The sequence below is a fragment of the Ceratotherium simum genome, chromosome 15 (genome assembly GCF_057802395.1).
Source record: "Ceratotherium simum simum isolate JZ-2026a chromosome 15, ASM5780239v1, whole genome shotgun sequence".
NCBI lineage: Eukaryota > Metazoa > Chordata > Mammalia > Perissodactyla > Rhinocerotidae > Ceratotherium > Ceratotherium simum.
The window spans coordinates 30,863,544-30,890,387 of NC_141914.1; the positions used below are offsets into that span (position 1 = coordinate 30,863,544).

The 26,844-nt window shown below is 38.6% G+C and overlaps 1 protein-coding gene across 1 annotated transcript in view; it reads left to right on the forward strand.

Annotated features, from left to right (window-relative positions):
• The first annotated feature begins 2,020 nt into the window (after positions 1-2,020).
• ATP13A5 (ATPase 13A5) overlaps positions 2,021-26,844 on the forward strand; it is a 110,233-nt gene continuing 85,409 nt past the window's right edge. Inside the window, exons 1-5 of the mRNA XM_087439409.1 lie at positions 2,021-2,083; positions 22,063-22,236; positions 22,935-23,081; positions 23,296-23,366; positions 23,471-23,551. Coding sequence (XP_087295535.1) covers positions 2,021-2,083; positions 22,063-22,236; positions 22,935-23,081; positions 23,296-23,366; positions 23,471-23,551 — 536 coding nt within the window. The remainder of the gene's footprint in view (positions 2,084-22,062; positions 22,237-22,934; positions 23,082-23,295; positions 23,367-23,470; positions 23,552-26,844) is intronic.

Below are 26,844 nucleotides of genomic sequence, written 5' to 3' on the forward strand. Positions count from 1 at the left end.
TCTGTCTGTCCCCTGTGGATTGTTCCATTTTTTCCCCTTTAGGGGAGTCCCATTTTTGTCCTGTTTCCTTACTAGCCTGTGAACTCACTGAGGGCAAGATTAGCTTCGGATTCATTTCTGCCCCCCCTTCAGTCTTAACCCTGATCTGAGAGCTTAGAAGCTGTTTGCTAAATGACATGATGTAATCTATGCAGAAATAGAAGTATAATGATGTACACCTGAAATTTTTACAATGTTATAAACCAATGTTACTGCAATAAACAAAAAATTAAAAAAAAAAAAAAGATGCTGTTTGCTAAATGAATTACCAGGACAGGAACAAGCTGAGGAGTAATAATAGAAGCCCCCTTTCACAGTTTGGACTCTTTTTTTGTCCCCAGATAGGATATGATTTCACTTCTACTCCTCTAAGTTTTGACACACTTACCAAATTCTCAATTTGCTGATCTCCTAGATAGAAATTTAAGGTAGAGCGGGAAAGGCCAAACCATGCCCTCACCTTGAAGAGCCCATGGTTGTGTTTCCTAAAGGGAGCTCCTTCCGCTCTGTTCCGCTCTGTAGAGAACATGTGGGTTGTTTTGGTGCAGTGGTGATTAGGGTTGGAAGCGACAAGTGTTGGTTGGCTCTGCCTACAAACAGATTGCATGCAATTAAAGAGTGGACATATGCCCACATCTTTGAATCCATATTTCAGATGAAGGATTAGTCATGTACGGAAATTCGAGTTTTTTCCTAACCTTGTGTTTGTTGCAAAGAGCTCACAAGGTCACTCAATCAGATATCACGGGCCACTCCACTCCCCGTCACCCAATATTAGGGCCTCTCATGTACGCTCCCCCCGAGTCTGCAATAACCCAGGTCTTCTTCACTTCTCCCTTGTATAGCAGTCACCTCCAAATGGAGTCACCACCTCTTTCACCAGACTCTGAGCCCCCTAAGGAAAAAGATCCGATCTGATCCATCACTTTACCCCACACTAGGATCATCATAGGGTCAGCGTGGGAGAGACTGCCAGATGACCACCAAATTCATTTCTTCTTCTTCCTGGGACACAGCTGGACCACATTTCCTAGTCAACTCTGCAGTTAGGTATGGTCATCTGACTGAGTCCTAGCCAATCTTCTAGTGCAAGTACAGAGTATCTCTTCCAGGACTAGTCCACAGAAAACTTCACTGACTATCCTCCATGCATTCCCTCTATTGTATAATCACAGCAGCCTCAAGTCACGTGTTGAAGATGGTGGAGCCATAAGATGGAAGAAGCCTGAGTCTCTGATTCAAATTATTACTATAGTTTACTTTTTAAAAGTTTCTTTCTTCTTGATTAGCGTTATGATTATGACGATGATGATCTATCTCTTATTGTGATGAGTGCCTTTTACAAATATCATCTTAGATCCTCATGTCAACTCTGTAATTATTATTGACATTTTATGTACTAGAAAACCTAAAATTCAGATTTGAAGTGATTTATCCAGGGTCATCTGCAGAGCAGGGATTAGAATTCAGATTTTTCTGATTCCAAAATGATTCTGACATTCCTCATCATGAGCCAACCTCCCTTCCTTCAATTCTCATTGTCACCCCCAATATGCCCATTACTTTTCCAAAATCCGCAGGGGTTTCATTCATTTCTCACTGGTTAATCCTTTTGTCTCAGGTTTTTGGCAAAATGGTCATTACCATTCATTGGCTGAAACATTTATATGCACCTCATGAAATTATTTGTCTTTCCAGTTCAACAACTTAAGTCTGAAGGCACTCACATCTAGCTCAGCAAATAAACACTAGGAAGGAAAGAAAACACAACAAGCAGATAGATTAACAGATCAATCCTGTGGCCAGGAGAGTATTTCCTTTTTCCTTTGTTAGCCTAATAGGCAAGGTGTGTGCTAAGAGGTTTAAAAGCACCTGAGAACAGCAATGACGGTAGTGACTGTTCTGAGTTCACATAAGCCCTGGTGGTTTTGACATTTCCCCAAGGAGTTAGGCAGGAGGGACATTAAGAGGTCTGGTTTAGATGGAGGAGAAGAGTAAGAAGAACCATCAGGCTTTGCTCAACCCAGGAGAGGAGGATGAACTGGTGAGTCCTCTTTTGTTTTTATTTTGTCTTCTCAAAGACCATGAACTGGGAGTGGGCTACGGGGATGGTTCTGGCTTTAGGACCTAGAGAGGTTCAAGTCTGGTCAGGATCCTCCAGGGCCCTGGGCACTGCTTTAGAGTGAAGGAAACTGCAGGCGCTGAGAAAGACGTGTCTTCTAGAGGACAGCGTTTTGCAGGGTATGCAATTGGAGTACACACATACGGTGCTCCTTGAGGTGTTCCCCCCTTATCATCTGGGTCTCCATGTAATTGGACAAACTCTGGCAAAAACTGAAACTCTTTATTTTTTTAAATCTTATGTTTTTAGTACATCTGCATAACTCAGGCTCAGAGTGCTTTGGGCTGGAGTCATGCCTTGTAAGAGGATAGAGAGGTTTTAAGCACCAACTACTGAAGAAGGAATAGAGGGTGGCCTGGGATTTAGCACAGATGAAAAAAAAAAAAAGTCCTTTCACTTCAATTCTTTTTCCCTGCTGCCTCTTCCACCAACCATACATAAATCTTAAAAAATAATAATCAAAAGCTTGAAAACTCCTACAGAGTCTATTTGGTGCTGATGACTTTACGTTTATTATTTTATTTGATCCTCAGAACTCAGTGATGAAGAAAGTAGTCCTATTTCATAGGAAAGAAATCTGAAACCAAAGTGGTTAAGTAACTTGCCCAAGGTCCTCAGCCTGCAAAGGACAGATTGGGAATCCAGCCCACTCCTTCCTCTCTCACGCCATGCTGCTTGCACGGCAATAGTGTCCCTTGTTAGGCAATGAGCAAGTTTGGCAAAAAGAGAGGGGGATGGGACACAGAGTGGGTGCACTGCGGGGGCAGAAAGGAACCCAGAAGATCTGGTTCATATATCAGAAGGGTGTCAATTTCCTGCCAAGCCTCCCCGGTTCCTTATGAGATGTGTGGGAAATCCATCCTCGCCCTCTCTCCACCTCCCCTTGTTTGTTAACCTAAGGAAAATGAGTGGTTTCATAAACACCTGTGCTGTCTGATAAGGCAGCCACTTGCCACATGCAGGTTTTGAGCACTACAAAAGTAGCTGGTCCCAGTTGAAATGTGCTGTAGTGTAAAATACACAATTTTGAAGACGTAGTAAAAAAAATGTAAAATATCTCGTTAATAATTTTTGTATCGGTTACACTCGAAATGATAATGTTTTGGATATGTTGGGTTAAACAAAATATATTATGAAAATTTATTTTACTGCTTCTTTTTACTTCTTCAGTGTGGCTGCTAGGAAATTTTGAATTACAAATGTGGCTCACATTGGTATCTTGTATTATTGCACCATGCTGATCTTGACAATGGTATAGCACTTTAAAATCTTCAGACTGAAGGGATTCAAAGAATTAAAAGCTATCAGCTGTGTTCATTGCTAAACAACTCTGTGCCAGTTCAAATGTTTTCTCAACAAGTAGATGAATGTTCATGAAAATCTTTGGTTGCTCTTTATTTTTCTCTAACTGGGTACAGTATTTGTAGTTTATAGCCTAGTATTTTAATTTTCTTAATCACAGAGGGGGCATGGGTATCAAAGGATTAAATAATGGGCCAGGCATCATAGTTTCCTTCTTTTTTGTTGGTGATCAAACACTTCTAGAGATAGTCACCAAAAAATTTTATTAGGAATCCTACTAGGTTTATAAATCTTGCTTGTGAGCTTGTGCAGAGAGCACAGATGCAAATTCTACCCGAGTGAGGAATCAGGAAACTCAGGCAGGTAGGCCTGGCTGGGACAGCGGTAACCTAGGTACACAAGCTGAAGAGAAGCTGCTACCTGGCTCCCGGCAAATTCCGTCCTTCAAGTCAACAGGCCCAGTGCTGTGGTTAGAGTTTGAAAGCGAAGCCAGAAATTTGTGTACTTACGTGAAATAGCCTTATTATAAATTTTGGAAACAAATTCATTTTTTTTTTTTTTAAGATAGCTGTAGGCCAAACTAAACCTGGGCCTAGTCTAGTCCGAGCCTTTGGGGACTGTAAGTCTGTGACTTTTACAACCTCTCCCTGCTTGTTCTTACTTTCTCTAAGGTTCCCCATGGCCCAACCTGACTTCTACTTGGCATTCATCCTTTCAAGTGAACCATCACTTGTGATTGTACGAGAGGATTTGAGGTGGAAACTACACACTGTTGGGGCAAATAATAAGTTCTTTCTATCAAACTCCCACAAAGAACCTCGGTGGGTGAGGATTGCCTAGGAAATTGTTCAAGAGCAGTCTTGGGTCATTTTGCTGAGCTCAGCACAGATATAAAGTATTGCATTAGCCCGCAGAGTTGAACCATGTTGTCATTCCTGTCCCCTGTTCTCTGGTCCCAACACCTCCAGGAGAGGGGAGCAGCTAAAACTTACTGTGCTGGGCACGGTGCTGGGCTCTTGAGAAAGAGTATTTCACATCACCCTCACAACAGCCCATATGGTAGATGCCCTCACTGTATAGGCCTTTATTGTCCTTCCCAAACTTCTCCTTCCCACTCTTCACCCTCCCCACCACTACCTAGCTTGAATAGTCTCCTTTTCCTTCACCTGTCTTTTTTCTAAAACTTTGCCCCGCCCAAGTGTTTCATCAGCCCCTTCACTTGCAGTCAGCTTTCCTTGTCTTCTCTTAAGGTCCTTTCAGGATCCACAGATTCACTAATAGCCCTCAGGATCCTTCACAACACCAGACCACCGTAAATGAACCTAGAGCTCTCAGGCTATATAGCTCCGTGCCTGATGGAATGGGTTTTGGTCTCAGGCAGACCTCGGTTTGACCTGTTGGGTGAGTTATTTAACCTCTTTGAGTCACTTGTAAAATGGAGATAGTAATACCTACCATTTGGAGTCATGGTGAGGATTAAATGAGGTAATATAGCCTTTCTAAAAATATCTTCTGTAGAATGATATTGTTAATAGGCATTATATAAAAATTCTCCTTTTTCTTCCTATCAATAAGGTTTGATAAATACTTGGTGAAACAACTAGGCAGATAACAGCAGAGCCTCTCAGAGCCTTTAATACATTACAGGTTTTGTGAATTTCTAAGAGAGGCATTACAGTGTGCTCTATTTCCCACGCTTCTGTATCCATGGAGTCCTTCCTGTGTGTGTGTGTGTTTGTGTGTCTGTAGGTTCTCTCATGACTACTGTTTCATGGAACTACCATAGGAAAGGTTGGAATGTTCTCAATGAACAACAGCTATTGTTTTCTCATTATTACCTTTCTGGGAGGAAAAAAGTCATTATATCTCTCCTCAGCCAGGCACGTCTGGAGGCACACCATGTGCATGTCAGCCTCTGTTTCAGAGTCTTCTCTGGCCGCACTTGCTGCATTTACTTTCTGGAGATGGTCTTGATTCTGCCCCTGAGACACAAGTGCTGTTATTCATATCAGTTGCAAAGCCCATCCATTCCATCTGTGCTCCCCCACTGTACAGACACCCACCAACTCAGTGTCAAAATTACAAGTGGGAGCAGCCCCAGAAGGCAAAATGGCTAGTTGGTGTGGGGGACACAGGTTTGACAGGAGAGCACTTCACTTCGTGGTAGCTTTTTTCTGGGAAACAGTGGAAGAGCCCGGGGCTCTAAGACAGTAGATCTGGGCTTTAAAGGCTCCACCGCTAACTGGGTGGTTGCGGGCATCTTTTCAGACCTTGCTAGTTGCCTGAGAACAACATCCCTTATCTCTCCTGACTCACAAGGTTTGCGAGTCACATATGAAATGTGGGAAGTGCTGTGAAAATGTAAAACGTTCGTTTACATCCAAGGAGTCAGGAATTACGATGTGCAATTTGAAAAATGCAGGAATACTTGTATTAAGTGAGATTGATGTTGAGAATATTTCCCCTTTCTCTAACCAAACTTGGAGAAAGATAACTGTTTGAGGTCTACCATTATAAAAACAAATAATATGTGAAAATTATTTTAAACAATGTCATGTATTCCTCATCTTCTACTAAAGGACAAAAAAAAAATGCTCAAAGGATTAAAATTGAAAATTAAAAAGCAAGTCCTGTTGGCTCTCTCCTGTCTGCCATCAACATTCAAACGAAGAGATTCGATGAAGGCTAGTTTATCTAATCTTCAACTGACACCTTGCAATGAGGGAGAGATAACAATATTGGTGACAGAATCAAGATTCAAAAAGTTTTCTCAATGGGATTGTAGGAGAGAAATGGGCAAAATGCAGTGTAACAGGCCTCAGTGTTGAGTTTTTGTTTTAAGTCATCATCAGAATATAAGGTGAGGGTGTCAATGACTTGGGCTTAGTCGCTATGCATGAAAAAGTAATTGAAGGGCTTTATTTGGTTATGGATGAATTTTAGTTGCCAATGTGACATAGCTATAAAAAAAATTAGTCCTTGGATGTCTTAATAGAAGTCTATTCTGCCTAATAGAAGAAGTAATATTCCTGCTAAAATCTGTCTTATTTAAGAGACTTCCAGGGAGTTATATTTAATTCTAAGATTCACACAAGAAGTATAGTGTGTTTGGAGGAATATCTGCATGTCACAAATAAGAACTGTTTATGAGACTTTGGGAATAATTCCCCAAAGAACTGTAATGGCGGTTGTCTTCCAATAGTTGAGTGGCTGATGTGGAGAACAGAGTAGAGGTTGGCAGATTCCAGCTTGATTTATTTTCCTTATGGAAGAACTTCCTAACCATCTGTGGTGGCAGAATCTTAACATGACACCCCTCCAATTATCTTTGCCCTCCAGTGGAGTATGAGCGGAACCTGTATATATCATGAGCTATAATTCCTGTGTTATATTATATGGCAAAAAGGGATTTTACATATGTAATCAACGTGGACTCAGCTGAGTTAATCAAAAGGGAGATTGTTTGGATGGGCCTGAGCTAATCAGGTGACCCCAGAAAGAGACTGGGCCCTGCCCAAAGTTAGAGATTTAAAGAGGGAGAGGGATTTGATGCAAGGGAGGTTTTCTGTTGCATTTTTGAAGATAGAAGGTTCAGTGTGGCAAGGAACTCTGAGCAGTCTCTAAGAAATGAGAGTAGCTTCTGGCTGACAACCAGCAAGAGAACGAGGGCCTCTGCCCTCAAGCTACAAGCAACTGAATCCTGCCGACAACCATGTGATCTTGAAAGAGGTTCTTGATCTCCAGAAGGAACACAGCCTAGACAACACTTTGATTTCAGTCGTGTGAGATGCTGAGCAGAGGACCCAGCTAGCTAGACTTCCACCCACGGAAACTGTGAGATAATAAATTCGTGTTGTTTTAAGCCACTAAGTTTGTTATGCAGCAATAGAAAACCATCATAGCTATCCAACAAGGGAAGGTGTGGCCCTGTAAGTTATAAGCAGCCTATCTTAAGCAGACAATAGATGCTCATCTGTGAGAATGGTGTACAGCCATTTTTTCTGAAAGGAATTTGAACCAAATAATTTCTGGAACATCCTTCTTGTTTAGTGATGCTCTTAGTCCGTGAATAAACTTTAACAGAATATTCCATGTTGCCCCTTGTCCTTGATCTAGGGCGAATTCTGGTTCTAGAAATTGTCCCTGCAAATCAGCCCATGCATCTCATTGCCTTTTAATCCACACTTACTGCTCTCTCACCATTGACTTCATCAAACAAGGGTCCTTAGTTGCACTTTTACTTAGGAAGACTGCATGTGAGCACTTTTGTTATAGCAGTACTGGTTGATTTTATGGATATGCCTGTAGCTGACAGTGATAATAGGTTCATCTCTTTGGTATCGGGTTTTGATTCACAATTCTAAAGAGTGAAAGGCCTTTCTTATTCCAGAAAAAAAGCATAAGGAGAAAATTTAAAAGGTCGAACTATTTCAATAATTATTTTGAACATCTTCAAGATTCAGTTTCTTTGATCTACAAATAGTAATAATTTATAAATATTATTATTATTAATACCTATTTTGATAAATAATAATGCCTATTTCATTGGGTGGTTGTGAGGATTAAATGGTACCTAAGTAAGTGCTCAAGAAAGATTAGTTCTGGGGTCGGTCCTGTGGTGTAGCGGTTAAGTGCGCATGCTCCGCTGCTGGCAGCCCGAGTTGGGATCCCAGGCACGCACTGATGCACCGCTTGTCAGGCCATGCTGTGGTGGCATCCCATATAAAAAAGTAGAGGAAGATAGGCACGGATGTTAGCCCAGGGCCAGTCTTCCTCAGCAAAAAGAGGAGGATTGGCATTGATATTAGCTCAGGGCTGATCTTCCTCACAAAAAAAAAAAAGAAAAAAGAATGATTAGTTCTTATTGTCAAATGTAGACAGAAGTAAAAATGACTCAACGTATTTTATCCCTACTCAAAGGGTACTCCATGGCAGAAATGCGGGGCAAAATATATGAAACTATAATTAGCAATGCTTAGTAATTAGTGATAACTAACACAAATTACCACAAGTGGCCAAACCAAACCAGTAATAGAGGGTTGAGGAACAATGACCATACTAACATGATCCGTTAACTCGAGACAACATTATTCTAACAGTAAGGAAAAGAACCTTGAAACATGGCAGAGTTAGAGATAAGAGAGCAGAGTTTTAAGAAGTTCCTCCCATCTAACACATAAAGGAATACAATTTGGCATGTCCAGATAAAGACAACAAAGGGTAGATTGTGAATAATGAATAGAAAGTCGGTGCTGTGATTGTTGTTTGAAAGAAAGAAAGATAAAACATGATGAATTCTAGCCTCATAAAAGGACACAGAGATATTATCTCCTTAGCCATGATTCAAGGGACTAAAAGTTTAAAGTCTACACAGAAAAGGCGAGCTTACTCTAAGCTATCTAAGTATCGGAACATTCGCACCCATAGAAAAGCCTAACACATCACAGTAAAAAATTGGCATTGCCATTCACAGAAGGTAATTGTGGTACTGAGAGTTATTTGTGTTATGTCTTGGTTGAGTAAACAAATTTATAACTTTGTTCTGCGAAAATTTTGGTTTGAGTAAGTGAAAGTGTAATGAACTGTAACCAAAAATATCCATTCCAAAGGATTTGAATCACACACTACTATGCATGGAAATATTTTAAATGGATAAAGACATGAAAGGTGAAGATAAGGATAAAAGGATTTTTAAAAACTCAAAAGGACCTGTTCACAAGACCAGTCATGCATAAATGTTAGAGTGCCGGATGCAATGAAAATTCAGGAACGAGGACAGGTGGAGATTCCAGAGGATGGTTCCATATGACTAAGAGGATCCCACCAAAAGAGAATTTGGGGAAGAAACCATGTTTAGATGAAGCTGCACCCTGTAATTTTTCTTTCCTGAAGAATTTGGCCAATCTTAGTTCTGTCTCTGATAGTAGCTGTAAGAGCTACCTACGAAGAAAAAAAGAAGGGAAAATAATTTTAAAAGTGTCCCTTGTGTGCTAGTATTTCATGTATGTTCTCATTTAATCCCCATGAGCTAGCCACTCAGATACCCATTTCACAACTGAGGAAATTGAGGCTCAGTTAAGTAACATACACAAGGTCACGTTACATGAGCATCAGAGGAAGGATGCTCTATTACACTGCTTACCCCTGTACGAGTGAAGAATGATTGTGCTGGTTTGTATGTGTATGTGCATATGTGTGTGTGTGCATGCACGCTCATGTATACAGTTAGTACATCTAGTTAATCCTTGAATGAATTTGGTGTTTATCCTAAAGCCTTTCTCCCAGTTTCATATATCTCAAAAGTGATCAGTTTTCTTTTTGGCTTGTATTTGACTTCAATTTTGACAATTTGTGCTCTCTGGGAAAAGCAAAAATTCCACTTAAGACATTGGATCAATCTTTTTGAAATTTTAGAAATACAGCTCATGGTTTTGGCAAACAGCATTTAGATCTGAATATTGCCTGTGGTCAAATCATTTCACAATGAGTCCAATAGGACTAGCCACTTTTAATCTACTGAAATTTTGTTGAACTGTACATTACCCAAGCTAATGTTAAATCTTAACACGTGCTGTGTGCTCAAAATGCCTCAGGAACTGTGCTAAGTTCTTTGCATGTATTATCTCATTAGTTTCTCACAAGAACCCTAGAAGATAGTGATTGTTACTATGCTCGTTCATCGAGGAGGATATTGAGTCATCAGAAGGAGAAAAGTGGATTGCCCAAGGTCGCCCATGTAGTTAAGCGGTAAAGGTATGATTTGAACTTGGCTTTCTCATTCCATATCCCCAGCTTTTAACTGCTACACCAGACTACTTCTGTTGTGTTTTACAACCAGCCATGTTTTCACATGAGGAACCTAGAGTTCAGTGAATTTAAATCATTTATCCAGATCACATTAACTAGTAAGTGATGGAGGAAGGAGCAGATGTAAGAGCTCCTAGAAGGCAATGGGGGTGAGATATGAACAACAGAGTCTCTGTCAATAGACCTGGATAGGGCTCTAAATTGTGACCTTAGGCACAACCTCTCTCAAAAGGCAGGTGCGTATTTCATTGTGCGTCCTAATCCAGGCTGCTTCGGCTGTACTCTAGGTCTAGAAAAAGACCGTGAGGGCTGTGTCACTCTCCTGGTATCTGGAAAACAGAATTCTAGTGGGAAACAAAGAAGTGAGGGAACATCGCTGCTTAAAGAGAGTACACTTCAGGTCTACATGAAGATAGGCACAGCTTCTGTGTTACTCCACTTGACTCATAGGTGGTGGGAGATCTCAGTTTCTCACCCTGTGGAATGCAGCCTATTTCCTTTACCAGCCTTGACTCAGAATATCACAACTCAGAACTGAAATAGTCACCTGTCTCCTCCTTTGACTGAACCTATTATCAAAGTACCTGCCAACACTGACAGAAAGCCTGCTTTGTGCTCAACACATTATGCCTCTCGTTTAACCTTAACAACTATTTTGCCAGGTATATGTTATTAATATTCCTTAAGTACAGAGATGGAAATTGAGACTTGGAGAAGTTTAAATCCTGAGGTCACATCATTAATAGGTGGCAAAACTCACTTTACTACAAGGAACTGTGTATAATGGGTTTGAGATTCTGATCCTTTCGCTCCTGTGTGCATACTTGTGTACACCTCATTTTCTTAGTTACTGTGGCTTGTAGTAAATCTTCTGCTCTGGTGGTGTAAGTCCTCCACATTTATACTTTTTTTTTTTTTTTTGTGAGGAGATCAGCCCTGTGCTAACATCTGCCCTATCCTCCTCTTTTTTTTGCTGAGGAAGACTGGCCCTGGGCCAACATCCCTGCCTATCTTCCTCCACATTAGATGGGACGCCACCACAGCATGGCCTGCCAAGCAGTGCATCGGTGCGCACCCAGGATCCGAACCGGTGAACCTCGGGCTGCTGCAGCAGAGTGCGCGCAACCAACCCGCTTGCGCCACCGGGCCGGCCCCGACATTTGTACTTTTTAACAACTGGCTTGACTACTATAGTTCCTTTGCATTTCCATACCAATTTTAGAATTAGCTCATAAATTACCAAAAAAATGTCTGATGTGATTTTAAATGGGATTGTTAATGGATAATCCTCACACTTAATATATCTGTCTATTTATTTAGATCTTTGCTCTCAGCAATAATATGTAGTTTTCAGTTTAGAGATCTTTCAGAAGTTTGTTAGAACTATGGCAAGGTAATTAATGTTTTCTCTTGATGATATGACAAATTATTTTTAACTTCATTTTCAAACTGTTTGTTACTTGTATATACAAATACAATTGGTTGTTCTCTATTGACCCAGTATCCAGCAATCTTGATAAATTCACTTATTACCTCTAATAATTTGTTTGTACATTCTTTTGGATTGCATAATCACATTATCTACTCATAAAGAGAGTTTAACTTCTTTTTTACAGCTTTATTGAGATATAATTGACATATAACATTGTATAAGTTTAAGATGTATAATATGTTGATTTGATATATTTAAATATTGTGAAATAATTAGCTAACACTGTAGTGTGAGCTAACACCTCCATCACCTCACATAATTACCATTTCTTTTTTGTGGTGAGAACATTTAAGATCTCCTCTCTTAGCAACTTTCAATTATATAGTACAGTATTGTTACTTGTTTTCCAAGTGTTGTAAAGTTTATTTCTTTTTCTTGCCCTATAGCACTGGTTAAGACTTCCAGCATTATATTGGATATTATTGGTGATTGTTGATAATCTTATTTTGCTTGTGGCCTCAGCGGGGGTAATGTTCAATATTTCATCATTAAACATGATGTTAGATGATGCATGTTCCTATCTATTCCTAGTTTTCTGAGAAGTTTCGTTTCCTTTTTTTTTAATTGATGTTTTAATAGTTTATAACATTGTAAAATTTTGGGTTGTACATTTTTGTTTCTCCATCACTATATATATGTCTCCCTTCACCCCTTGTGCCCACCCGCTACCCCCTTGCCTCTGGTAACCACAATACAGTTTTCTCTGTCCATGTGTTGGTTTATAGTCCACATATGAGTGAGATCATACAGTATTTATCTTTCTCTTTCTGGCTTATTTCACTTAACATAATACCCTCCAGGCCCATCCATGTTGTTGCAAATGGGACGATTTTGTCTTTTTTTATGGCTGAGTAGATTCCATTGTATATATATACCCCATCTTCTTGATCCAACCATCAGTCAAGGGACACTTAGGTTGCTTCCACTTCTTGGCTATAGTGAATAATGCTGCAATGGGCATAGGGGTGCATAAGCCTCTTTGGATTGTTGATATCAGGTTCGTTGCATAGATTCCCAGTAGTGGGATAGCTGGATCATAGGGTATTTCTATTTTAAATTCTTTGAGGAATCTCCATACTGTTTTCCATAGAGGCTGCACCAGTTTGCATTCCCACCAGCTGTGTATGAGGGTTCCTCTTTCTCCACATCCTCTCCAACATTTGTTGTTTTTTTTCTTGGTATTATAGCCATTCTAATGGGCATGAGGTGATATCTTAGTGTTGTTTTGATTTGCATTTCCCTGATGATTAGTGATGTCGAACATCTTTTCATGTGCCTATTGACCATCTGTATATCTTCTTTGGAGAAGTGTCAGTTCATTTCCTCTGCCCATTTTTTGATTGGGTTGTTTGTTTTTTTGTTGTTCAGTTGTGTGAGTTCTTTATGTATTATGGAGATTAACCCCTTGTCAGATATATGTTTTGTAAATATTTTCTCCCAGCTGGTGGGTGGTCTGTTCATCTTGATTCTGGTTTCATTTGTCTTGGAGAAGCTCTTTAATCTGATCAAGTCCCACTTGCTTATTTTTTCTTTAGTTTCCCTAGTCTGGGTAGGCATGGCATCCGAAAAATAGTGTGTTGCCTGTATTTTCTTCTATGAGTTTTATAGTTTCAGGTCTCACCATCAGGTCTTTGATCCATTTTTAGTTAATTTTTGTGAATGGCGATAGCAGATGGTCCACTTTCATTCTTTTGCATGTGGCTGTCCAGTTTTCCCAACACCATTTATTGAAGAGACTTTCCTTTCTCCATTGTATGTTCTTAGCTCCTTTGTCGAAAATTAGCTGTCTGTATATGTGTGATTTTATTTCTGAGCTTTCAATTCTGTTCCATTGATCTGTGTGTCTGTTTTTGTACCAGTACCATGCTGTTTTGATTACTATTGCTTTGTAGTATGTTTTGAAGTCAGGGATTGTGATGCCTCCAGCTTTGTTCTTTTTTCTTTGGGTTGCTTTAGCTATTTGGGGTCTTTTATTGCCCCATATGAATTTTAGTATTCTTTTTTCTATTTCCATGAAGAATGTCTTTGGGATTCTGATTGGGATTGCATTGAATCTGTAGATTGCTTTAGGTAATAAGACATTTTGACTATGTTTATTCTTCCAATCCATGTGCATGGGATGTCTTTCCATTTCTTTATGTCATCATCAATTTCTTTCAATAATGTCTTGTAGTTTTCATTGTATAGCTATTTCACCTCCTTGGTAAGATTTATTCCTAGATATTTTATTCTTTTTGATGCAATTGTAAATGGTGTTATCTTTTTGAGCTCTTTTTCTGTTAGTTCATTATTAGCATGCAAAAATGCAACTGATTTTTGTAGAGTGATTTTGTACCCTGCGACTTTGTTGTAGTTGTTGATTATTTCTAATAGTTTTCCAATGGATTCTTTAGGGTTTTCTATATATAAAATCATGTCATCTGCAAATAGTAAGAGTTTTACGTCTTCATTGCCAATTTAGATTACTTTTATTCCTTTTCCTTGCCTAATTGCTCTGGCCAAAACCTCCAGTACTATGTTGAATAGGAGTGGTGATAGTGGGCAGCCCTGCCTCATTCCTGTTCTCAGAGGAATGGCTTTCAGTCTTTCCCCATTGAGTATGATGTTGGCTGTAGGTTTGTCATAAATAGCCTTTATTATGTTGAGGTACTTTCCTTCTATACCCATTTTGTTGAGAGTTTTTATCATAAATGGATGTTGTATCTTGTCAAATGCCTTCTCTGCCTCTATTGAGATGACCATGTGGTTCTTATGCTTTGTTTTGTTGATGTGGTGTGTCACGTTGATTGATTTGCAGATGTTGAACCATCCTTGTGTCCCTGGTATCAATCCCACTTGATCATGGTGTATGATCTTTTTAATGTATTGCTGTATTCGGTTTGCCAATATTTTTTTGAGGATTTTTGCATCTATGTTCATCAGCAATATTGGCCTGTAATTTTCCTTCTTTGTATTTTCTCTGTTTGGCTTTGGTATCAGGGTGATGTTGGCCTTGTAGAATGAGTTAGGAAGTGTTCCATCTTCCTCTATTTTTTGTAATAGTTTGAGAAGGATGGGTATTAAATCTTCTTTGAATGTTTGGTAAAATTCACCAGAGAAGCCATCTGGTCCTGGACTTTTATTTTTTGGGAGGTTTTTGATGATTATTTCAATCTCTTTACTTGTGATTGGTCTATTCAGATTCTCCATTTCTTCTTGGCTCAGTTTTGGGAGGTTGTATGAGTCTAAGAATTTATCCATTTCTTCTAGATTGTCCATTTTGTTGGCATATAATTTCTCATAGTATTCTCTTATAATCCTCTGTATTTCCGTGGTATCCATTGTAATTTCTCCTCTTTCATTTCTAATTTTATTTACTTGAGGCTTTTCTCTTTTTTTCTTAGTAAGTCTGGCTAAGGGTTTGTCAATTTTGTTTATCTTCTCAAAGAACCAACTCTTTGTTACATTAATCCTTTCTACTGTTTTTTTGGTCTCAATTTCATTAATTTCTGCTCTGATTTTTATTATTTCTCTCCATCTGCTGACTTTGGGCTTTTTTTGTTCTTCTTTTTCTAGTTCTGTTAGGTGTAATTTAAGGTTGCTTATTTGGGCTTTTTCTTGTTTGTTAAGGTGGGCTTGTATTGCTATGAGTTTCCCTCTCAGGACCGCTTTTGCTGCATCCCATATAATTTGGTATGGCATATTTTCATTTTCGTTTGTTTCCAGATAGTTTTTGATTTCTCCTTTAATTTCATCAATGATCCATTGGTTTTCAGCAGCATTTTGTTTAATCTCCACATTTTTTGTCACTTTCCCAGTTTTTTTCTTCATGGTTGATTTCCCGTTTCAGAGCATTATGGTCTGAAAAGATGCTTGTTATGATTTCAATCTTCTTAAATTTATTGAGGCTTGCTTTGTTCCCCAACATATGGTCTATCCTTGAGAATGTTCCATGCACGCTGGAGAAGAATGCGTAATCAGCAGTTTCTGGATGGAGTGCTCTGTAAATGTCTACTAGGTCCATCTTGTCCAGTTTTTCATTTAAGTCCACTATTTCTTTATTGATTTTTTTGTCTGTATGATCTATCCATTGATGTAAGTGGGATATTAAGATCCCCTACTATTATTGTGTTGTTGTTAATGTCTCGTTTTAGGTTTGTTAATAGTTGCTTTATGTACTTTGGTGCTCCTATATTGGGTGCATATATATTTATAAGCGATATGTCTTCTTGGTAGAGTGTTCCTTTTATCATTATATATTTCCCTTCTGTGTCTCTCTTAACCTGTTTTATCTCGAAGTCTACTTTGTCTGATACAAGTATGGAAACACCTGCTTTCTTTTGTTTGCTGTTAGCTTGGAGTATTGTCTTCCATCCTTTCACTCTGACCCTGTGTTTGTCTTTAGAGCTGAGATGTGTTTCCTGGAGGTGGCATATTATTGGGTCTTGCTTTTTAATCCATCCTGCCACTCTGTATCTTTTGATTTGAGAGTTCAATCCATTTACATTTAGGGTAATTATGGATACATGAGGGCTTAATATTGCTATTTTGTCACTTATTTTCCAGTTCTTTTGCATTTCCTTTGGTTCTTGTCCCATTTGTTTCGGACTGCCAATTCAGTTTGGTTGTTCTGTCTTATGACTCTTCTAGTTTTCTCTTTGCTTATCATATGTGGTTTTGTTTTGATTACTTGTTTAATGATTACCTTGAGGTTTGTATAAAAAGTCTTGTGTATGAGATAGTCCATTATCTGATGGCCTCTTATTTCCTTATACTAAGTCAATTCAATCACTTTCCTCTTCCCCTTCTAAGTTGTTCTTGTTATACCTTATTCTATCTTGTGTTGTGGGTATGTGTTTACAGTGATGAGGGTATATTCATTTTTAGTGAATTCCTTCCTTTGATCTTTGATTTTGGTATTTAAGTGGTTGGTAACCTATTCCGGTAAATATCTACTATTTTTCTGATTTTGTCTATTTATTTTTCTCCTTTCTCCAAGCTTTGTATTTCCTTTCTTTTCTTTTTTTTCAGGCCTGAGGGCCTTCTTGAGTATTTCTTGTAGTGGGGTTCTCGTGGCCATGAACTCCCTTAGCTTTTGTTTATCTGGGAAAGTTACTATTTCTCCATCCTATTTGAAGGATATTTTTGCTGGATAGAGTATTCTTGGCTGAAAGTTTTTGTCTTTCAGTATTTTGAATATAGCATTTCAGTCTCTCCTAGCCTGTAAAGTTTCTGTTGAGAAATCCCCTGAGAGCCTGATGGGAGTTCCTTTGTATGTTATTCTTTGTTTTTCTCTAGCTGCCCTTAATATTGTTTCTTTGTCATTGACTTTAGCCAGCCTTACCACTACATGTCGTGGAGTGGGCCTTTGCCTGTTGACGTATTTAGGTATTTCCTTGAATAGGCTCTCTGTTCCTCTTTCCCTCTCTTCTCCCTCAGGAATACCTATAATTCTTATGTTACATTTCCTAATAGAGTCAGATATTTCTCAGAAACTTTCTCCATTTCTTTTCAGTCTTAGTTCTCTCTCCTTTTCCATCTGGAGCATATCTGTATTCCTATCCTCTATAATGCTAATTCCTTCCTCCATATTGTCAGCTCTGTTCTTTAAAGATTCCAGATTCTCCTTTATCTCCTCCATCGTGTTCTTAAACTCCATCAGTACTGATTGGTTTTTCTTTAGGATTTCAATCTCTTTTGTGAAGAAACTCCTAATCTCATTGAATTGTTTGTGTTACCTTGTATTTTGTTGAGTTTTTTTATGATAGTTATTTTGAAATCTCTGTTATTTAGGTTATGGATTTCTGTGTCTTCAGGGTTGGTTCTGGGTGCTTGTCATTTTCCTTCTGGTCTGGTGATTTCCTGTACCTTTGTATTGTGGTTCCTGTATTAGCTTTGTTTTTCCTCATCCTGGAAACATCTGGCTGCAATTTCCACCCACCGCCACCATGTGGGGGTTAAGGGCTGTGTAATCTGAGCCCCCTGCGCTCTGCTCCAGCTACTCACTGCGATCTGCCGGCCACTTTGTCTGGTCTGCTCGGCTGAGCTGCAGTGTCCAGCATGAGGGTTGGGGGGGGCTCTCTCTTTTTCCTGCTGGGTCCCTGGTGTAGGGGGCTTCTCACTCACCCCTCGTTATCTGCTCTCCTTGGGTGCTCAGATGTTGATGGTACCCCTGTAGCAGGGCTGAGTCCTCTGTGTGGGAGTTTCCCACTGGCTGAGAGAGCCCAAAGAGCTACGGTTTCCTTGCAGAGGGCCACCCCTCCCCCCTCTCTGGGAGCCACAGACTGGGATCACTGATCTGATGGGGATGGAGAGGAGTTCTCCTTACCTCTCCCCACTTCCTCCAGGGGCCCAGCACGTTCCACCTTCAGATGTGTGGCATTGTGGATCTTTGCGATCTTCCTTTTGGCTGTCTAGGAGTCCATTGTTGGTCTGTGACTGTTCCTTTTGTTGTATCTTATCGGGGGAAGAGTTTATGGGAAAGCTCACTCTGCCATGATGCTGATGTCACTCTCCATTTTTTTTTTTTTAAATCATGTATTGGTGTTGAATTTTATGAAAGTGTCTCTCTGTATCTATTGAGATGACCTTATCATTTTCCTCCTGAATGTTAACACACCAAAATATGTAGATTTATTTTCAAATCCTTGTGATTCTGGAATAAACCCCATTTGATAACGATGTACTACTTTTTAAATATATCACTGATTTAGTTAGATAATATATTTCAGGATTATTTCCTCTGTATTTATGACAGATCTTAGCCTGTAATTTTCCTTTCTTGTAACGTATCTATCAGATTTTGGTATCTGGGTATGCTGGCCTCATAAAACAAGTTGGGAGCATTCCCACCTCCTCTATTTACGGAAGAGTTTGTGCAAGATTAATATTACTTCTACCGTAAATATTTGAAAGGATTCACAAGCCATCTGGGCTTAAAGATTTCTTTGTAGAAAGGCTTTTAGTTACACATTAATTTTCTTTAATAACCATAAAAATACTCAGATTTATTTATGAGTTTATCAATTTTATTTACCTTTCAAGGTAGAAATTTGGCCTTATTGATTTTCTCTATTGTATGTCTATTTTCTATTTTATTAATTTCTGCTCTTGCCTTTATTATTTCCTTCCTTATACTTTTTAAGGTTTGACTTGTTCTTCTTTCTATGGCTTCTTGAGTGGAAGCTTACTTTATTGATTTCAAACTTTTTCTTTATTTTCTAAAATATATATCTAAAGCTCTAAATTCCCTTCTAATCACTGTCTTAACTGCATCCCACAAGTTTTGTCAATTTTCATTTTCATTCAGTTAAAAATATTTCCTAATGTTCTTTGTATTTTTTTATTTGACTCACGTGTGTTATTTAGAAATACGTTGTTTAATTTCCAAAGATTTAGGAATTTTTCAGTTATCATTCTGTTGTTCATTTCTAGTTTAATTATAATGTCATCATACTTTATGTTCCAGAAGGTGGTCAATTTATGTTAATATTTTATGTGTACTTGACAAGAATGTGAATTATGCAGTTTTGGGCTATAATTTTCTGTATTTGTTAATTAGGTCACTTTAGCTAATGGAGTTGTTCACACTTCCTATATTCTTCTAAATTTTTTTTTTTTGGTTTACTAGTCTTGTCAGTTAGTGAGAAAGGTGTGTTAAAATCTCCAATGGTGCGAGTAGATTTAAGTTCTATTGATTTTGCTTTACAAACTTTGAAACTCCGTTTATAGGTGCACAAAAATTTAGGATTGTTATGTCTCCCTATTGAATTGATCTTTTAGCTTATGAAGTGTCCTTTTTCCCATAATATTTCTTTCCTTAAAGTCTATTTTGTCTGATATTAATATAGCTTTACTGATTTTCTTTTGTTAGTCTTTGCATGGTAAATTTTCCTCTTTTACTCTATCTGCTTCTTTATATTTAAAGTGTGTCTCTTGTAAACAGCATATAATGGGTCTTCTTTTATTATCTAGTCTGACAATCTTTGCTTTCAATCACAGTATTAGTGCCATTTACATTTAATGTAATTATTGATATAGTTGGGTTAAAGTTTATAATGTTGCTATTTGTTTTCCATTTATTCTATTTGTTCTTTGTTCTTTTCTTCACTTAATAGTATATCATAGAATGACCCATGTTTCTACATTGACTTCATACATTTTGTTTTTAATGGCTCCACAATAGCTCTTGTTTTGATGTTTCACATTTTATTGAACCATTAGCTATCATATGTTTCTTCCAATAACTTTGCTATTACAGATAATGCTGCACTGAGCATCTTCATACATATCACGTTCTACTTTATGTATTATTTCCTTAGGGTATATTTCCAAGTGTGGAATTACTAATTCAAGGGATAGAAACTTCTTTATAATTCCTGATACAATTTGTCATCATGCTTTCCCTAAAGAATTATTCCAATTTATAAGGTTGTTAGCAGTATGTAGCTGTAGTGATTTCATTGCAGTCTTGCTAGCATTGTGAGTTCCGTTTTTAAGAAAAAAAAAATTGTTGTATAGAAAAGAACTGATGGGGAACCAGGTTTATAAGTATTAATGCTATTGCTGGGTGTAAGTAAACAGAAAAAGAGAAAGTCATTTACAAAGGTGATCCTTTCAGCTACAAGCAGGACTAAAATTCCAAACTGTTCTGCTTCTATTTTGCACACATTTGGGCTTTGGCAATAAGCCCCTATAAGTAACTGAGTAAAAGAATGCGTATCTATGACATGGTATGTGAACTGGCATATACCTTTTATTTGAGTCTAATAAAGCTATAATTCACAAATAAAATCAAAACAGGTTTATAGAATCAGAGGAAAGATAGGAAGAGAGAAAGGAGATCTAATTGAAAATATGCTTAAAAGCAGAGTGAACATGTTTCTAAGTTACATTTAAACCTTATCATGTATAATCTCAAAATAGAGTGACTACATCACTAATCGTAATGAACATTTTTTTCCCAGGTGGGTGATAATGTTGAGGAGCAGTGGAAAGGAACTCTTAAAATTATAATTACTTTGTGGAGCACTTTAAGGAGGCATTATCTCATTTGAGCACAAGTACCCTGTAAGGTACATATTTCTAATTGTTTTGTAGAGGAATAAATTGGGATTCCTTAGAGGTGAAATGATTTATCTAATGTCACATAACTGATAACTAGCAGAGCAGGGACTCAAACTTATGCCTATGACCTTTCCACTATGTTTAAGAATTACTTCCAACAACTCTTATTAAAATCTTGATCTACAACAGAGTTCATTAGAAAAAATTGATGAAAATGACTTTATTGAAGATGAAAACTTTTCCAGAGAATTAAGCCAAGAGATTTATTATAACATGATCTAAACTGGCATAAAATTCAAGAGGTTCCATCATTGAAAATACTATAGAAACTCAATAAAAACCTATTTTCTTGACATTACAGCTCTGTGATCTGAACATAGGAGTTCAGTGTCACAGAAAAAAACAAAAAAACTAATAGCAGAACCTAAAATAATAGTATAGTGACAATGTCATTAATAATCAGCATCCCTTTAGGTCTTCTAAATGCACTAAAAATCCAGTTTTTGAAGTTTAAACAGCAATGCCGTGAAACTTCATTGTAGGTGATGGAAACTAGAAATTGGCTTTAAATAAACAAATCTATTGTTTTTAGCTATTTGTTTTCCCCTAAAAACACATCTCAAGTCTTTGTTCAATTCATGACAAACATTAACTAACCTACTACTAAGAGTAGAAACATTTCAGCGTATTAATCCCCAGGGTAAATACCTATAAGCTGTCTTTTTAAAGTATTTCATGTCCACAGATAATCTCTTAATTTATATCATCCTACTATTTTAGAAAGCACCACACTTATTCATACTTTCAATCCTTCTCAATCATGTTATTATAAAACAAACCTGAATTGAATAGATCTAGATATATGTGTGGGTCATATCTGTCACAATTTTATCATCTTCCTCCAGTAAATTCATATTAACAATTTTTAAAAACCTTATACCTAAAGAAAGTCTAGTCCAAAACATGAGGTATTTTATAAAAATCTGAGGTGATTCAAGAGCATTTAGAACCATATAAGTCTGCCCGTTCCTTGCTCCTCCTGTGTAATGTTTTAGTTCATATGCCGGGGTAGCAAAATGCGTCCTTTTTTTATTATATCAGGTGACAGCTGTAGGCAATCAATCTGATTCAACAAGCTGAAACCAGATTTCTCTCTCAACCAACAGCTCTGCATCTAAAGTTTATGTTTCTTGGAACAAAATAACGTGTTTGTGTGAAAAAAAAAATATATAGTGATCTTTTATTTACTCTCCAGGAGGTGTTTGGTTACCGGACCCAGAGTCTACACAGAGCCTTCTTCCTTATAGGATCCGTGCTGACCTGTGGAGCCCTTCTGTTGGTGTTCACCTGGAGGCCCCAGTGGAGGGTGTGGGCCAGCTGCATCCCGTGCCCTTTGCAAGAAGCAGACACTGTGTTGCTAAGGACAATGGTGCGTGCCCTTCTGTGATGCATCTGTGGCATAGCCAATGGTTGGCCAGCAGTCCAGAGGGTGGATCTCCCTCTATTTAAAGAGTTTCCTTGTTTTAAAACAGGAGATGGGAAAACTATCCCTGCAATCTATGTACCATCTCTTATTTTGATCCAGGAATGAAGGATGTTTCCTCCATGTCAGCCTGGGGTAATTTCTGCCATGCCAGGCTAATTGACTGTACTCTTAGGCATTACATGAGCAGTGGCTGTCAGTGTTATAACTCTTAAAGACATAACATGGGAATGATCATTCAATGTTTCAAAAATATGTATTTTGAGGGAAATTAGACACTTTAAACATCTAGATGTCATTTTAAGATAGTCAGAAAAGATTTTCTGGATATAAGTTTTCCTGCAAAGTATATCTCTCTCTTTATTTTCTAGCGCGGTGACTCTCAAATTTTAGTGCAAATCAGAATCTCCTGGAAGGCTACTTAAAACATAGATGGCTGGCCCTACCCCCAGAATTCTCCATTCAGTAGGTGTGGGGTGGGGCTGAAAATTTGCATTTCTAGCAAGTTCCAAGATAATGCTGAAGCTCTTGTCTGCAGGCCAAACTTTGGGAACCACTGGTCTAGCACTTGGTAGATATTTGGTTAGTTGAGTGCCTTATTGAATAACATTTGAGAATTTCATGAGCTGGATTGTCTTTTCCAGGATGAATTTCAAAGATATATGAGGAAGAAGGTAATCTGCCTCAACTTATCCACACTGAAGATTCCTATAAGCAGGAACCCAGAAGAGCCCCTGGTGGCTGACCGCCACTCTGTCATAAATCAAGCTGTATCGAAGCCAGAATTAAAAGTAAGTGATGTTATTATGGCAAGTTTTTGCTAAAAAAGAATAATGTAAGTGTTTATTAGATGAAAGTCTGAGTATCACACTGCTGGGCTGGGAACTACAGCTCTTTATCAAGGAAAGTGAGAGCCACGTGAAGACCTGTGTTTAACAATCCTTCCCTCCCATGATGGGCTTTACTTTATCAATGACATCTGTTCTGTCACATTTGTCATTGCAGCTGAGATATATCCAAGTGCAGAAAATCAGATACATTTGGGACAACTTGGAGAAGCGGTTTCGGAAAGTCGGGTAAGTCCAACTTTTTCTCAGCACTACATCAGGATATAAGGGAAGCACATGGATTGTTGAGTGCCATGAACTGAAGTATGGTTCCTGTCCTGACCACACCCTAGGTCACTGGAAGACAGCAACTCCTGCCATGACATCCATCATACATTTGGACTGGGTCTGACCAGTGAGGAGCAAGAGGTCAGGTAGGGTTGGTGGTACTCCCTGAGTGAACTCTGCCAGCAGAAACTGAAATATCAAATAGCTTAGGATTAGTGAATTGTTGGCATAATGCTTCATCAACTTCCTGTACTCTCAGTTCATTTACTGGCATCAGAGAGAAATTCTAAATTGTTCTCACCATAGGCAAACTGATTAAAAAGAAAAGACTAAAAGAACAATGCAATCAAATAACATTTGATCTTTTCTTTCAGGATTGTAGAACAGTCTTCTCTGTGTTGTCTTTTTTATTCTTTCTTCAAAAAATCTTAAATCTTGGGGCTGGCCCCGTGGTGTAGCGGTTAAGTGTGCGTGCTCCACTGCTGGCAGCCCAGGTTCAGATCCCAGGCGCGCACCAATGCACCGCTTGTCAAGCCATGCTGTGGTGGGGTCCCATATAAACTGGAGGAAGATGAGCACAGATGTTAGCCCACGGCCAGTCCTCCTCAGCAAAAAGAGGAGGATTGGCATGGATGTTAGCTCAGGGCTGATCTTCCTTACAAAAAAACAAACAAACAAAATAAACAAGTCATTTCATAACCATTAGCTTCTTCATCTTCCAAATCCTCTGAGAGACAGAAAGACAATATTATGATTACATTTTACTTTGGAGAAACAGCCCTGGACATGAGGATTTTGTTTGTTCATTTAGTTATGTCATTTACCACTGTATTTCCAGCACCAAGAACAGTGCCTGATTTATGGTAGGAGCCTCATGGGTATTTATGGAATGAATGAATAAATAAATGCATCCATTGATCTATTAACTAAATGCCTCTAATATGTCAGGCACTTTGCAAGGCCCTAGGGGTCTAAGAATAAATAAGACTTAGTCATTGTCCCAGAGACATTCGCTGAGTAGTGGGAAAGAGAGACAAAGAATAGTGGTACAACTGTGAGAATGATATCTATAAAGGCACATAGATTAGGAAATAATAGTATAATAGTAGTAGCATAGGAAATTCCTATGCTACTCACTAACTTACAGTGATCTAGAGTCCCTGCTTCCCTCATCTGTAATTTGAAATGGTGACTCCTGATGAATCTGAAAGGAAACCTTTGCATGCCTTCCCCAGAATCTTATCATCACCTTCATTTCTTGTCCAATTTTAGGGACATTATCTTCCCAACAATCTTCACAATCAGAAACACTAATTCTCAAGCTAAGAAGCAATTTGGTACTTAAAATACAGGTTCTTGGGCTCTCCTCCATAATTCCGATTTAGTAAGTAGAAGCTAGGGGCAGTGGTGAGAGAAGAAACTCTGCATTTTTAGCAAACACCCCCATGATTCCTTGCACACCAAGTCTGAGAATTACCGATCTATTGTTTTTAAGTTTTCCCTCTGCCTGAACACTATGAAAAATGAGGCAGGCATCTAGACTATGACAATATTGCAAAATGCCTTAGAAATGGTATCATTATATACGATTTCAGATGCAATGCTTAATATATTGAAATACAAAAAGTTTTCAAAGTCATTAAAAACATATTGGTTTAATAGTATTACACACAAGACTTTAAAGGATAGATCTAGGGCATTTGGGAAATCTCTTTGATAAATGTAGGTATGCTCTGCCTAGGAAACCATTTCCGTAGGAAAGATTTCCCATCAGTGTACCAACCTCATGTTTGTCCTTATATGTCAAGTGCCAGGCTTTAATAAACATCATACATAATTAAATTTAAATCTGGTCCACACAATAAAGAACTTGACAATCTAATAATCAAGACAAACAGTATAGCTTCTCAAATATGAAGAAGAGAGGAGATGATCTACTTTTGAACATATAGGCATATTTTATTTTATGGGCTTATCTATTTGGAGGGTAAAGAGAATAAGTAGAAGGTAGATCATTTTCCCCCCTAATTTTTTCCCCTCAGTTTTTAGTGTAGGACTAGGACTTTTTTTAAAAAAATAAATGTGGTTGATTGATTGGTTGAGTGATAGCAACTTCCTCGAGCTTGCTTGCATGAAAAGCAAGGGCGCAATATGAGAAGTAAAGGAAGAGGGATCATAAAAATCTTTGATGATGACTAGTAGCCAGGCAAAGAAGGAAAATGCACAGATTTATGTAGTTCTCACTTTTCAATAGCAAAAAGAAAATCAGGACATCAGGAGAGAGAATTTTACCCTGGAGAGAAACTGTCAGAGGGCATCAGGAAGAAAGCAAGAACATTATTCCAGGAGGTTCCCTGCTCCTGCCTTCACTCATGCATGAACTGAACACAACTTTTCCTCTTAGTACCTGTCCTAGACAGGTGCATAGACACAAGGTAATTCTCTTATCTCACAAAAACAGGGGCCTATGGAAAAAAGCACACCTACTTCATTCCCCATCCATCCAAGTAGTCTTCCTATGAGGACAGTTTTTAAGGTGAGCATCTCTTCATTTTCTTTTCACTCAGCCCACCTTCCTCCTGCCACTTTTGTTTAAAAATAGAAGAGGAACTTTCTTTTTTCTTTTTTTTTTTTTGAGGAAGATTGGCCCTGCAGTAACATCTGTTGCCAATCTTCCTCTTTTTTTTCTCCCTAAAGCCATGGTACGTAGTTGTATATCATAGTTGTAGAGTTGTAGCTCTTCTGTGTGGGACACTGCCTCAGCATGGCTTGATGAGTGGTGAATAGGTCTGTGCCCAGGATTCGAACCAGCAAACCCTGGGCCACCAAAGTGTGAACCTAACCTCTATGCCACTGGGCCAGCCCCCAAAGAGGAACTTTCTGACAGCAATAATAGTAGTCACCTCGTAACTGGGGGTCAGCTCCAGACCAATCACCTTGTTGGTAACCCAGCTCTCTGGAAGAAAAAAAGCTGTGATGGGTAGAGTTTGCCAATTTCTATAGTGGGACTACCCCAACTATGGCTGATTTCAAGCCACCAATGTGACATCACTGAATGTGGAGCTGGGAAGAGATGCTCAGAATTGGCTCAGTGATTCTGCAGGGCCAAACTTAATTCTCAACGTGTGTCACACCATTGAGAGAAAAGCCATGCCTATTAGTACCAGAGGAAAGAATTTCCACCCCGGCTCAGCTCCAAGCCAGTGGAAGCTGTTCCAAAGGAAGAGAGAACATTGGAACAGAGAGAAAGAAGGAGGCAGGAGAGAGAAAAGGAGATTAGGGCTGACATGAGACCCTACTCTCTTACTCCTCTGGTCTTGCAGGGAGCAAAAGTCAAAAAAGAAATCACGCTTATATACCATGATCTTTATCCCCTTTGAAAGCTCCATCCCTAGGAAACAGCCCAATTGTAGACACTCAACCATCAGATCAGTTCTTT